At 42.8% G+C, this 15,605-nt stretch overlaps 2 gene segments (V, D, J or C); both read left to right on the forward strand.

The window, feature by feature from the left end:
* Positions 1–253: 253 nt before the first annotated feature.
* LOC132579017 (immunoglobulin lambda constant 7-like) lies at positions 254–5,163 on the forward strand. The segment is given in 2 exon segments: positions 254–422; positions 4,530–5,163. Coding segments are annotated over 2 exon segments (489 nt in total).
* A 2,748-nt stretch (positions 5,164–7,911) lies between these two features.
* Positions 7,912–13,919, forward strand: LOC132579018 (immunoglobulin lambda constant 7-like). The segment is given in 2 exon segments: positions 7,912–8,017; positions 13,284–13,919. Coding segments are annotated over 2 exon segments (426 nt in total).
* Positions 13,920–15,605: the final 1,686 nt, after the last annotated feature.

The raw sequence follows: 15,605 nt of genomic DNA on the forward strand, positions 1-15,605 counted from the left end.
AATCTCCATGGCGCAGCAGTTAGTCCATCTATGCCGGTTAAAGACTGAGAGAGAGCTTCCAGAAAATGGATTCTCAGTAAAATGAGCTCAGAATAACCATGCCAGTCCCTAATGTGGGTCAATGAGAGTCAGGTAAGAATGTGGTGCTTGATATTCTTGGGAACAGCTAATAGGATTTCCATCTTCTAGTCCCAAAGTAGCCAGGACAGTATATCATTTTTAAGAATTCCATTCATTACACCTTTTATGGAAAATGACCCCCTGGAGCAAATGCAACAGTTGTTGTCCCACTGGCATCTCTCTTCCTACATGGAATGTGCATCAAGGGCCTCTGTCTCTGCCAGGAGGTGGTGATGGGTTTTTGTACAGCCTTGTGTCACTGTGGTGGATCTTCGGAGGAGGGACCCAGCTGATCGTCAGTGGTAAGTCACTGCATTTCTACCAATTCTTTCCTTCTTGCTTGTCGTTTTTCAAAAATTCAATGATTTTTGCCTCTTTTCTCCCTCTGACTGTAAGTGGAGCTTGGGGTTTCTCTCTTTGTATCCACAATGATTCTTTTCTAGGAACCGAATTTTCCAGTATCCCCAGATTACCAGAGTAGAATGTTTCCGTCCCTTTTAATCCTTCTCTTCTCCCTGACCCCTTTAATTCAAAAGAAAGCCAGCCGAACAGAAATAAGAATTTCCCCCTCCACGTTTTTTAGGAAGAGGTCAAGGGGAACAAACTTTGGGAAATCCATTTGGTGGGCTGAATTTAGACTCTGACATCATCTTTCTTAAAGGCAGTATACTGAAGAATGTTCCAGAGTAGGAACTTTGAACTGTAGTTCTTCTGCGTAGCCAACATCATTTAGAAAGTACAAATTTGTCCAGTTAGACTGGTTTATTTTCTAAATCTGTTATCAGACTTTGTAGAGAGTTTAAAGAGTAAAATAAAGGATCAACCTGCTTGAAAACTGGGCAGTTCAAATCACCCAGGCTCTCAGTCTGCTTAAAAAACACCACTGAGAGTCTGAAAATGTGTCTTGATTCACTCAGATAAACATAAGGTTGATGTTGCCATTCTGAATGGCACAAATTAAAACACGATGGGCAATGTGATTTACCTGGAGTGATTCTTCTGAGATTCCCGCTATTAAACTTCAACTCATGGTCTCTACAAGGAGTCCTATTGAAGTCAGTGGGGCTGTACTAGAATTGCAGCCTTACATGTTGATCCAAAGTCTAGTAAAACAAAACAAAAAAAAGTCTAGTGACAAATTCCAAAGGTGTAGCCTTGGAAGACTGTCACAGAAGACGCAAATAGACAAAAAAAAGCAGCAGCTCTTTATGGTGACTTAACTCAGAAAGTGTGCTTTCAAACATACCAAATCCAACAACTCAGTGTCCTTTCAATCATTTGCAATCCACTTTCAGTGTACTTAGCACAAGGATTTTACTGTGTGAAACAAAAAAATCCACTTGCAAAGAGTTGCTAAAGTGCATTGAAAGTGGATTGAAAGTACATTATGCAGCATTTGTGAAAGCACCTGGCACAACTATTAGATGCATGGTGTTATCCTTACTTGAGATAGATAGATAGATAGATAGATAGATAGATAGATAGATAGATAGATAGATAGAGAGAGAGAGAGAGAGAGAGAGAGAGAGAAAGAAAGAACGAAAGAAAGAAAGAAAGAAAGATGATGATTGATGATGATAGATAGATAGATAGATAGATAGATAGATAGATAGATAGATAGATAGATAGATAGATAGATAGATAGATAGATAGATGATAGAGAGAGAGAGAGAGAGAGAGAGAGAGATAGATGATAGATAGATAGATAGATAGATAGATAGATAGATAGATAGATAGATAGATAGATAGATAGATAGATAGATAGATAGATAGATAGATAGATAGATAGATAGATAGATAGATAGATAGATAGATAGATAGATAGATAGACTGACATTCTGTTAAGAAGGGCTTAAACAGCCAAAATCAGCACGAAGAACTTTGTCTTGGCACATAATTAAACACGATCACTCAGTAACTGTACCAATCAAACTCTTATTCAAGGACTACAAATTGCACTTCAATCTTTCGATTTTATTAGTGGTTACTGACAACATCACATTAACTTCAACAGCTGGATTTTATGGCAGTGTTAGTCACGTTCAGGTTGTAACACGATCTGAGATGAGTTTATGTATTTTTAAGTAACTATGTAGTCCTCAGGTTTGGAAAACTTGAGCAGGGTGGAGACTGGATGGGAGGATTTTCACTGGTCACCATATGATGGCTTAACACATACTTCTATGTTTAGCTTCTAACTTTTCATATAACTTTTCAAACTATTACTTCCAGATTAATTCTAATAATTTCAAAGAGAGTAGAACAAAGAAATCAACATTAACGAGACTTTAAAAGACTAAATTTAGCTGCATTGAGCCCAATGGATGCCCTCCATAAATCTGTTGAATTGAAATAATTGTGTTTAAGCAGATTGAAACACATCCATTGCAACCACAATCTACCTTACTGTCACTAAACTCCAGTCCTTTTTCTTTTAACTGCAATGGTTCGGGATGTTTTACTGTTCTCAGCTTCCCAGAAGTGGAACACTGTTCCGCATCTACCATTCCCAAGAAGTGGAAAGTTCAAGGTTGCATCTTCCAACAGCCTCTTCCTGTTGCTGCTCCCCAGCAACAGGCATTCAGAGAGATACTGTCTCTGAACAAGGTGGTCCCATTGAACCATTGCGGCTAATAGACGTTGAGGGAAGCTCTCCTCCACAAAGTTGCCCAGACCCATTTTGAAACCACCTTATCCAGCAGGGCTGCCAATCCCCAGGTGGAGTAGGTTGGGGGCCCTCCTCCTGCTTCAGGGTAATCAGAAATGTCTTCCGGGCATTCCACTATTCCCTATGGAGACCAATTCCCATAGAGTATAATGGAAAATTGATCTGTGAATATCTGGGGCTCTGAGAGGACTGCATTTTGAGGTAGATACACCAAATTTTCAGCATAGCATCTGGTTCCTCTTCCCGAAATACCGTCTAGGTTTCAAAAAGATTGAATAAGGGGGTCCAATTCTATGAGCCCCCAAAGAAGGTGCCCCTATCCTTCATTATTCCAAATGGAGGGAAGACATTTGAGTGTGGTTCCTTTAAATGTGATGGCCAGGATTCTCTTCGGAGTTCAACTGTGCTTGTCACACCCTTGCTCCTGGCTCCATCCCCAATGTCTCCTGGCTCCACCCCCAAAGTCCCCAGATATTTCTTGAGTTGAACTTGGCAACCCTACAATCCAATGGCAGTCATTTCCACAACTCATTCATGTGTTGTGTGAAGAAACACGTCTATCCTAAATCTGGTTCTTATCAACAGCCAGGGGCAGGAAGCTGATTCTCTCATGTAGAGGTGCTCTTAGCCACTCCTCTGTCCTTTCTCTTCTCGTGTTTAGCTGTCTCATCTTCTGCCCCTTTACTCTGTTGGTGCCCATGACGCTGACTGTAAGGAGCTCTCCAAAAGTCGTGGCTGCACATTTTAGACTTCATTAAGGAGCAGAGGTGGAAAAAACTTTGCCACAATTTTTCTTCCCCTGAATTTGCACCCCAAATCGGCTACCTGAGACTTTCATCTCTCCTTTGGTGTACTGGTTAAGTGCGCTGACTCTTATCCGGGAGAAGCGGGTTTGATTTCCAACTCCTCCACTTGAAGCTGCTGGAATGGCCTTGAGTCGGCCATAGTTCTTGCACAGTTGTCTTTGAAAGGGCAGCTTCCGTGAGTGCTGTCTCAGCCCCACCTACCTCACAGGGTGTCTGTTGTGGGGAGGAAGGTATTGTAAGCAGCTCTGAGACTCTGAAATTCAGAGTAGAGGGCACGGTAAAAATCCAATATCTTCTTCTTGTGCCTCACTGGGTTACATGATAACCAGCATCTTTCCCATAGGTCTGTATTCAACATATAACTTCAAGATGTCAAACAACCTGGGGTGGGGGGAGGGGAGAATGGCAAATGTTGTCAGCATTCATATATGGGTTCCATGAGAAATTCCTACCAAAGCAGCATATATTTTGTCTCAGTTCTTAGTGATAACAACAGTACCATACAAATTTCCAATGAGTACATTACAACACCCTTGTCTGAACTGAGGCCTGAACAAAGTATTCAAATACTGATAAATACTATATTATACTGAGGTTTCCTGCTCAAGATCTTTTGTTGAAAAACAAATAAGTTTCAGGTCAGCACTTGAGGGTTCTGGGAGGTTTCCTGTAGTTCTGGTAATATTAGGTTTGTGTCCCATTAAAGCTTCTACCATAATAAATCTTAAAAGAGGCTCAGCCAACATCACGGGAGGGCAGTGAACTCGATGCACTCTCTGTTGGCCATGCTGGGCCACTAATATGCCAGCGAGGGAAAGATGCTGGATTAAATGGATAACTAGTCCTATTCAGCAGGGCTCTCCTCAAGTTCTTATGCTACCTCCCTTTGCTGTTCACAGACTCTCACAGCTAACCCGCTCCTATCTTCCTTACAGGTCAGCCAGCATCTCCTCCCATAGTGCACCTTTTCCCTCCATCCACAGAAGAGAAGGAGAGCAAAGACAAGGCCACCCTGGTCTGTTTGATGCAAGACTTCCATCCACCTGCCATCACAGTCACCTGGGAGGCTGATGGCACCATTATCTCTACCGGTGTGGAGACGACCAAGCCGATTAAGCACAACGACAAGTACATGGCCAGCAGTTACCTGACGGTGGATCCTGCAAAGTGGGAAAGTCATCAGAGTTTCTCCTGCAAGGTGACACATGAAAGGTCCGACTACGTGAAGAGTGTGAGCCATTCACAATGTCCTTAACCCTCTCCTGCCACAGAGATTTGCTGCGTCTGGATCGCAGTTGTGTAAGGAGGAAAACATCAGAGGGGCTGTGCAACTGGCTCTTTCTCCCCCCCCCCCCACCTACCCCACTTTTCCTTCTGTACTCCCCACAATTTTCACACACTTTCCCTATCCCCTCAGCTTTATAGGTATCCTTGTTAGTCCTAATGAATAATAAAAACAGAATCATGCAATTTTGCTGTCTGTATAGATTTTCTTTAGTGGCAGTTTTAAAAAAGATTGTTAGTTGACCTCTGTCAGTCAATAAAACAAGACAATTCTTGATGATGTCACTTTTGTATGCGAAAATCATTTCTCCTGCATCAACACCAATCTGGAGGAAAATGGAGTGACCAAACTTTTAAGCAATGGTTTATAGAATTCCTTTCTGTATTAAAAATATAATGTGGTATTGGCCTAAAGAGTTGGGTCAGAGCTAATTCTTGGAGCACCTGATGGAATCAGGTTGCATGAAAGAATTCATTATATGTTTGGGAGGGGAAGGAGTTGAGGGTATTTTTATTTAGCCTCTCAGTACAAATAATCTTGAGGCAGTGTACATCAACAAAAAGGCAATCCAAACATTAGTGGAAAGAGCGCAACCAGCAATTTAAAAAGCTACACAGTACACAAAATTGCAGTCGGAAGGCATCAAAATGAAAGGAAATGCCCAGCAAGTCCAAGACAATGAACCTAAGCAGGACTGCTCAGAATACTACTCATTTAATGGGGCTTACTCCCAAGGAAGTGTCCTTAAGATTGCATTGTCACTGTTCCTGAACTGCTTCCTCATACGTGACTCCATTCTAGCATTAGGCCTTAACAGAGAGGATAAATAAGAAGCAAGAAAACAGCATTATGACAGCTAGCTGGCCAATTTGTCTCATGCTGTATACCATGAATCCATGGCTATAAGGCCCTGTTATTTCCTTGAAAATAGGTGACATCCACTGGTTCAAAAGGAACAATGGGAGATGACAGGCAGGACCCATTTTGTTCCTTATGCCAAAACATCACATTTCTCCAAGCTACATAAAGGATACTTTCATTCTCCAAGAAGAAATATCCCACAGAAACTTTGTATTTCCTTTGGACAGGACAAAAATGGTAAAGGAAATGTTACCACCAAACTACTTTGCAAACATTAACTTCCACATGGCTGTGAAATGAACATGACACAATCTGGGGGAGGGATCCAGAAATAATTTCCATAAGGTGTAGTCCCCTAGAGGCCACAGAACTTTGTGTAACCTGCTCACGTACACCTGGAACACTTAGCTACAACAGTCACATTGCATTCAGGACAGCTTGGAGGATCAGGAATAAAAAGCAAGTGGGTTGCCAGTTCTAGGTTGGAAAGTTCATAGAAATTTGGGGTGGAGCCTGGGAAGGGTGGGATTTGGGGAGGGGAGGGGCATCAGTGGGTCTTAACTATAGAGTCCACCAGCAGGAACTCATCTGCATATTAGGCCACACCTTCTGGCACCAAGCCAGCTGCAACTGCATTTCTGTGCATTGCTGCTCCAAAAAAGCCTGGGAGTCCATCCTCCAACACAGTCATTTTCTCCAGCAAACTGATCTCTGTAGGCTGGAGCTGAATTGTAATTGCTAAAGATCTCCATGTCCCAACTGAAGGTTGGCAACCCTAGATGGAGAGTTCAGTGACATGGGAACACTTAAGATCATAAAACTTATGAGAAGTGTCCTGCAGGATCAGACCTATGGTCCATCTAGTCCTGTATCCTGTTTCACATAGTGGCTGGCTAACTTGCCTTGGAAGGTCAACAAACAGGTCACAGAGGCCAGCAAATCCCCAACAGTTGCTTCCTCCCATCAGTATTCAGAGCTTTGCTGTCTGTATACAATGGTTCCCTTGACTTTCCGTGTCTAGTTGCCACTGATAGAGATGGCAGCAAGGAAAGAAGACGCAATCCATAGACACAGTATAGAGCAGGGGTGGCCAAACTTGCTTAACGTAAGAGCCACAAAGAATAAATGTCAGACGTTTGAGAGTCACAAGACAAGAACATCAGATGTTAGAGGGAAGGAAGGAAGGAAAATGGAGGGAGGGGAGAGGTAGAAAGAATGCCACTTTAATTTTAGATGCATTCTCCAAGCCAGCTGACAGGCAGGGGAGGGGGCTTTGAGAGCCACACAATGTGTGTGAAAGAGCCACATGTGGCTCCCGAGCCATAGTTTGGCCACCCCGGGTATAGCGTTTCCCATACTATCCTGAAACGTGTATGCTGGAAGCATATATTTCAATCTGAATTCCATGCTCAGCTAGGTGAAAACGTATGGTACCTTGTCCAGGGACACTGAGTAAGACCCCTACCAGATAGTCAAACTGATCAGTTCAGACTTAACAGCATCTGACTGAGGAAGTTCACCTTTAGAGTCAAAGGAATGGTCCAGTGCTCTAGGTTTAATCTATAAGAAACTATCTAAGCAGATAAGAGGCTTTACTGCCTGCACATTCATTGGTTTGTTTTCTTGGCAAAAACATATTCTGTATCTGCTAGCTTGGATGAGCCACTGGTATGAAAATGGCAGTTATCCTGCACATCTCCTGCTATGGTGATACACTTTCCATGCTAGGTTTCATTCAGCATGCTCCCTCCAGTTAAAATGGATGCTGACCAATGGAATGTTGTGAGTAATAAGAAGCTGAATTTGCAAGCGGATTTCCAATATGGCTGGCCTTTTGGAACAATCTCCATGGAGCGGCACAGCAACTGGAAAGTGTCTGGAGCAATTAGCTTGTCTATGCCTATGACAGAAGCCAAGATGGGCTCCCAGAGAAAATGGAAAGGTTTTTCTGGATTCTTAGCAAAAAGGCCTTCGAAAGACCATGCCAGTCCCTAATGCTGCCGGATCAAAGTCAAGTAAGAATGTGGCGCTTGACATTCTTAGGAACAGCCTTTTATCCACCATATCATTTTTAAGAATTTCATTCACTACAGATTCTATGGAAAATGATTCTTCAGAGCAAGTGCAACAGTTGTCCCTTCCTATATGGAATGTGTCTCTTCCTATATGGAATGTGTGCCAAGGGCCTCTCTCTGTCAGGAGGTACTGTTGGGTTTTTGTACAGCTTCGTGTCACTGTGGTATGTCTTCGGAGGAGGGACCACCCTGACCGTCTCTGGTAAGTCACTGCATTTCTCCCCAATCATTCCTTCTCACTTGTTTTTTTTTTTTTTAAAAATGTTGATGATTTTTGCCTCTTTTCTCTCTCTACTCCAAGTGCACCTCGGGGTTTCTCTGCTTGTTTCCACACTGATTCTTTTGTAAGAACCAAATTTTCCAGTATCACCGGACTAGAATGTAGAACGTGTCAACCCCTCTTTTCTCCTTTTTATCTCTTCTCCCTGACCCCTCAAATTCATCAGAAAACCAGCAGAAAAGAATCAAGGTTTTTCTCCCCCTTCTCTGGAGAGAAGCCAATGGGAACAAACTCTGGAATGTCCCTTTGGGGAGGTTAAATTCAGACTCTGCCATCAGTTTTCTTGATGGCAGAATACTGAAGAGTGTTCCAGAGTAGGGACTTTGAAATGTAGTACTTCTCTATAGCGAACATCATCTAAGGATGGCAAATTTATCCAGTTGATATGGATTGTTTCCTAATTCTGTCATTAGACTTTATAGATTATCTGAACGGTAGAGTAACATGAAGGATCAACCTGCTTGAAAACTGGACAATCCACATCACCCAGGCTCTCAGTTTGCTTTAAAAACACCACTGAGAACCTGAAAATATTCCATGATTGACTCAGATGTACATAAAGTTGATGTTGCCATTCTGAATGACACAAATGAGAACTGGAAAAGTGATTAACTTGGAGTGATTATTCTGAAAATCACATTATGGAAACGTCAGACCCCATTCCCTGCAAGGAATCTTATCACAGTTAGTGGGGCTGTACTAGAACAAATAGGTTGTGAATTGCAGCAATATATACTGATCCAAAGTTTAGCAACAAATTCCAAAGGGGTACCCTTAGTAGACTGCAATGGCAGAAACAAACTACAACGAAAAAGAAGTTCTTATAGCGACTTAACAGCTCAGGTAAATGGTGCTTTCAACACACTGAATAATGCACTTGCAATCTACCTCCAATGCACTTTTCAAGTGGATCTTACTGTGTGACACTGCAGAATCCACTCGCAAACAATTACCAAAGTGCATTGAAATTGGATTGAAAGTACATTGTTCAGCATGTGTGAAGGCATGCAGCATAGCTAGAAAATGCATGAAGTTTTAGCCTTGGTTGAAATAGAGAGACAGAGGCAGGCAGGCAGACAAACATTCTCTGTAGCCATTAACAAACATATCTACAAGTTTCTGATGAAATGGTCTATAATAAGAATAGCCTATGAAACATTAAATTCAAGGAATTAATATAAATAAAATGTATCTGAGGATATATATCAAGAGGGTTCTAGTCTGCTAATCCATATTGCAGTATTCGTTGTGTATTTAAGGAGCTATAGGCATAGAATGTATTTCCCTGAGACAGAATAGGTGTGCCTACCAATTACAATGTCTCACAAGTTGAGGGATTCCTGTTTGCGTTTGTCAAAACAGGATTTTTAAATTGAAAAGAAAGAAAAGCCATGATTTTCTACTCCACGCAGCCTACAGATGGACTGTGTGAAAAAATATTGACATGATGAGACGATTATCTCCTCATGGAAGTGTAATTGTTCATTTCAACTCAACAATCCTTGGAAGCTGTCTAGCGGAACAAAGGTTTCCTTCTCAGTAGAGTCATAGATCTGTGTCTTGATGTACTACTTGAGACTACTGGTTGGGAAATCATATAAAAATGTCCCTGCACATAGAAAACTGGCATATAAGGAAGAAAGGAGCCTTCCCCTTGATATTTTTGAAGTGTCTGAATCTTTTTATTGGGTGCAGGGAGCTCATCCATCTTAGGATTACTCACAGTCTGAAGTGGTACCATCCCTCCACAAGTTTACCACCTTTCTGCAAACTGGGCCAATGCATCAGTTTACAATGGTGTAGGGGGAGACTTTGGTTTTTGGAATCTCCTTTGCTATGACAGTTAGGCTGCAGTCACACACACTAAATAATGCACTTTCAACCCACTTTCAATGCACTATCCAACTGGGTTTTGCCAGTCCACACAGTTAAACCCAGTTGGAAAGTACACTGAAAGTGAATTGAAAGTGCATTATTTAGTCAGTGTGATCGCAGTCCTGATGTCAATGACCATTGGGTATAAGTTATTTGCCTGCGGGAGGAGGGGGGGAGCTGCATTCCTGAACTGGCCAGGCAAGACAGAGGCATGGGCCAGCAGCACCCCCAATATGTTCAAATGTAGCAGAAGACAGGATTCAAGGGTTGCCCTGCTGCTTCAGAGATTATTAGTCATTCAGCTTTGATAGCACTGATCCTAAATTGGGAGCGAGAGAAGAGTGAAGTTGATCTCATCCAGGCTAATATGGAGCCTTTGGTGTTAGTTCTTCCCCTCAGCCACATACACCATCATGGCATTACTGGGTTGTTTCAATACCATAAAAGACAGACAGACACACAGACAGATTAAACCATGTGGAGGCCCCTAGGCAGTTGAAATCTTGGGGCCACCCTCGTAAATTATCTCAGAGTCAGAGCGCCTGCCCTGCTGCCCGCAGCCCCCGCTGAAGCCGAAGGCACTGTCTCAAAGCCCCTTTTACTAAGCTGTGGAGGAGAGGCCGAGAGAGAGGCAAACTTGACAATGCCAGCAGCACCCGCACAAGGCAAGTCGGGCAAAGAGTGGCTCAGTTGCTGGCTGCATGTACAGGCTGGGAGGCCTGCAAGCTGAAGGAAAACTGGTTGGGGGGAGCTAGCCCAGGGCCCCTAAAGGGTGGGGACCCATAGGCCAGTGCCTACTTGGCCTAATTGTTAATCCAGCCCGGGGCTTAAAGCAGACAAAATCAGCAGGTCACCTTTTTATGGGCACAGAGTTAAAGAGGATCACCCACTAACTGCCGCCAGTCAGACTCTTCTTCCACAAGCTCAAACTGCACTGTGATCTTTCAGTCTTATTTGCAAAGATGATCAACCCTTTTGAGCTTTAGACAGTGTGGTGTTATCAACAGCAATTTCACATTAAGCTTTACAGGTTGGATTTATAGCCCAATTAGTCATGGTTAGTTTTTGGTTCTTTGTGACACACAATTTGGCACTATGATAAGTCTGAATTGTTTTCAAGTATCCTTCTAGTCCTCAGGTTCAGAAAACCAGACCAGGATGGGGACTTGGTGGGAGAATTTTCACTTGTCATTATGTGGCCCTTCACTCCTCTGCTACAAGGACCCCTTGTTCAGCTCCGAGGGCTCTGCGTTTTTTTATCAAACTCTTACTTCCTGATTCATTCTATTAATTTCAACAGGCACAGATAATAGAAAGCAACATATTACTTTAATGAGGCTTAAACTTAGCTGGATTACACTTTTTGTATCAGTTCAGTCAGAATGGTTGTGTTTAAGCAGATTAAACACATCCATTGTAACTACAATCTACCTTCCTGACACTTAAATCCAGTCCTTCTTTAATTACCTGACATCGCTTAGGAGGTTTTACAGTTCTCAGCTTCCAAAAAGCAAGACATTGTTTCACATCCCCCATTTCCCAAGCTGTGGAAAGTTCAAGGCTACAACAGCCTCTGCCTCTCCCCGCAATGATTGGCATTCAAAGGTATACCGCCACTGAACAAGGTCGTCCCACTGAGCCATTGTGGCTATTAGTCATTGAGGGAAGCTCTCCTCCACAAAGTTGCCCAGTTGCTGTGGCTCACTGGCAGAGCATCTGCTTGGCATTCAGAAGGTCCCAGGTTCAATGGCCAGCATCTCCAATTAAAAGGATCAGGTAGGAAGTGATGTAAAAGACCTCAGCCTGCTGAGACCCTGAAGAACTGCTGCTGGTCTGAGTGTACAAAACTGATTTTGATGGACCAAGGGTCTGATTCAGTATAAGGCAGCTTCATGAGTTCATGAGTATGTGTGTGTTCACTTCAGTTAGTGGCCATTGGCGTGTTCACTGGCAGTCGTTTCCAGAACTCAGTCATGTGCTGTATGAAGATATAAGGTGTTGTCTGTTCTGAGTCTAATTCTTAGCCACAGCAAGAGGCTGGATGCTGATTCGCATGTGGAAGTGACCTTAGACACTTCCCTGCCGCTTCCCCTATCCCAGGAGTGGCCAACGGTAGCTCTCCAGATTTTTTTGCCTATAACTCCCATCAGCCCCAGCCAGCATGGCCAATGGCTGAGGCTGATGGAAGTTGTAGGCAAAAAACATCTGGAGAGCTACCGTTGGCCATCCCTGCCCTATCCTATTTAGCTCTCTTCTTTCACCTCTACCTGGCTGGTAGCCATTATGCTGATTGTAGGCGGCCTCCTAAAATGGGAGCTGCAAATTTTGGACCTCATTAAGGAGCAGACGAGGCCCTTGCTGGGAAAACTTTGCCTCCATTTTTCTTCCCCTGAAATTGTGCCTCAAATCTACTGCCTGAGATTTTCAGCTCCCCTTGCGCCTCACTGGGTTACAGGACAAAGAGACCTGATTTTCCTGGTAGCTTTCCTATATTGTATAATATCAAGATGTCAGCCAACCACTGGGAAAAGAGGCAAAGAATATCCAGGCTGTCAAGTTTCATATATGGGTTATATTCCATGAGCAATACAAACCAAAGCTGCATATATTTTGACACAGTTCTCAGAGATATGGTAACAATACCACACCGATTTCCAACGTATACAATCTAAAAGAAAACCCTTATCTTAACTGAGTCCTGAACAATTTAATCAAATGCTCATGATGCTATAATATTGTACTCAGACCTCCCTTTTAACTGCTTTTGTTGAAAAAGAGGTAAGTTTCAGGTCAGCAACCCAAAATTCTGGAAGATTCCCTGCAGTTTTGGTGATATCAGGTTTGTGTCCAATGATATCTTCTATCACAATAAATCTTAAAAGATGCACAGGCAACATCAGGAGAAAGATGATGACTCGATGTCCTGTCTCTTGGCCTCGCAGGACACTTGATATATGAGTGAATGAAATAAGATGCTGGACTAAATGGATAACTAGTTATATTCAGCAGGGATCTTCTTAGCTTCTTGTGCTCCCTCCTCTAACTTAGCCATAACAGACACACACAGCTAATCCTCTCCAATCTTCCTTACAGGTCAGCCACAATCCCCTCCCACAGTTTACCTCTTCCTCCCATCCACAGAAAAGAAGGAGAGCAAAAACAAGGCCACCCTGGTCTGTTTGATGGATAACTTCCATCCATCTGCTATCAGGGTCGCCTGAGAGGCTGATGGAACCCATGTCTCTCCTCAAGTTCTTATGCTCCTTCCCTGTAACAGACTCATACAGCTAATGCTCTCCAATCTTCCCTACAGGTCAGCCAGAATCCGCTCCCATAGTCCACCTCTTCCCTCCATCCATAGAAGAGAAGGAGAGCAAACAAAAGGCCACCCTGGTCTGTTTGGTGGACAACTTCCATCCACCTGACATCACAGTCAACTGGGAGGCTGATGGGAGCCCTGTCTCTACGGGGGTGGAGACAACCAAGCCGATTAAGCACAACAACAAATACATGGCCAGCAGTTACCTGACGGTGGATCCCGCAAAGTGGGAAAGTCATCAGAGTTTCTCCTGCAAGGTGACGCACAAAGGAACCAACTACATGAAGAGTGTGAGCCATTCGCAATGTCCTTAACCCTCTCCTCCCACAGAGATTTGCTGTGTCCAGATCTCAGCTGTGTAAAGAGGAAAACATCAGATGGGCTGTGCAACTGGCTCTTTGTGTCCCTCCCCCTGCCTACCCCACTTTTCCTACTGTATTCCCCACAATTTTCACACACTTCCCCTTTCCCCTCAGCTTCATAGGCATCCCTGTTAGTTTTAATGAATAATAAAACCATGATCATGCAATTTTGCTGTCTCTGTATAGATTTGCTTTAGTGGCAGTTTCAAAAAAGATTGTTAGATGACCTCTGTCAGTCAATAAAACAAGGCAATGCATGATCATGTCACTTTTGTATGATAAAATCATTTCTCCTGCATCAACACTAGTCTGGAAGGAAATGGGGTAAACCAATCTTTTAAGTAATGGTTCACATTATAGTTTCCTTTCTGTATGAAAATATCATATGGGAACTGGCTATTTCTCAGAGAACCTGATAAAAATCAGATGGAATGGAAGTCTTTGGGATTGAAGATATTTTTATGTGGACTTTCAGCAGAATCATTCTTGTGGCAGTGCACAAGGAAATTACTGTTTCAAACAATCATATCAGTTGAAAGAGAGCATCCAGCAGTTTAAAAAGCTACACAATCAAAGGGCATCAAAACAAAAGGAAATGCCCAGGCAAATAAAAGTGTCTTCATTTGGAATCTGAAAATCAAAATGAGTAGGCACCAGCTGAATAGATTCAAGGAGATTGGGCATCACCATCAAAAAGCCCCTCTCCCAAGTGGCCTCCCAACTTACTTCAGTGGTGGACTTCTTCCACTGATGATCAAACTACTCAGCCAGGTTTATACTGCAGTAGAAAAGCTCTTCATAAGATTGGCCCCCAGATTTCTTTTTCTTTTTTTTCTTTTTTTTTTTTTTTTTGGGGGGGGGGCATTGGAGGAAAGTTGTGGCATTGTGTAATAGATTTGTGGCCATCAGGTTTTGGACAAAAAGTAAAGCTTTGGGGATGGGTAGAAGCAGAAGAGTCCATTGCTACACACCCTAGATTGCACCTTTGTATTTTGCATGAATTCATTGTAAACCTGCTTGCCGGCTTTGTCTTCAAAAACCACTACAATCCCTAAAAGGTATCTCTCAAAGCTATGCAGTCATTTATCATATTTGTTTAACTATAAAATTGACATTTATTTCTTTTTTGTTCCCTTTCCCTCCAAGGAGAGTTATGATTTATTAAACACATTTAGAACAGCCCCCCATTCCATAAGTGAATTATGTGCTGTAAGGAAAAGTAATCTTTTTCTTCTGTACTGAATCGATTTAATTTGAGTATCCCTATGTACTGGTTTTATGAGAGATGGATCCGCATTTCTCTCTATCCACCTTCTCTGCACAAGGCATGGTCAAAACTAGCTCACCGTTCACAAGTGAATAAATAAAACCACAAAAGAAAGCCATGCCGTACTTCCCTCGAAAGCAATCTAATAGAATTCCCCTAAGCAGGTCTACTCAAAATCCTACTCAGGCTTATTTAATGGAGTTTACTCCCAGGAAAGTGGGATTACATTGTCACTGCTCCTGAATTGACCACTGCTTCCTCATACCTGACTCCCTTCCAGCATAAGGCCTCAACAGAGAGGATTAATAAGAAGCTAGGAAACAGCAAGGCTTTTCTTCTAGAAAACTCCGACACCCCCTGATGCCAAGCTAGCCAGAACTGTGTTCTTGTGTGTTCCTCCTTAAAAAAAGCCCTGGGGAACAGCATTACATAGCTAGCCATATTGCAAAAATGTCATATACCAGGGGTGGGCAACGGTAGCTCTCCAGATGTTATTTGCCTACAACTCCCATCAGTCCCAGCATATGATTGAGGAAGTTCTCCTTTACAGTCAAAGGAATGGTCCAGTGCTTTGGGTTTAAAGTATAGAAAACTATCTGAGCAGCGGCAATGCTTTACTGCCTGCACCTTCCCTTCTGCAGTTTCTTCTCATAAACACATTCTGTATCCACTAGCCTGGATGAGCCA

This window comes from Heteronotia binoei, chromosome 11 (genome assembly GCF_032191835.1).
Source record: "Heteronotia binoei isolate CCM8104 ecotype False Entrance Well chromosome 11, APGP_CSIRO_Hbin_v1, whole genome shotgun sequence".
In the NCBI taxonomy this organism is placed as follows: domain Eukaryota; kingdom Metazoa; phylum Chordata; class Lepidosauria; order Squamata; family Gekkonidae; genus Heteronotia; species Heteronotia binoei.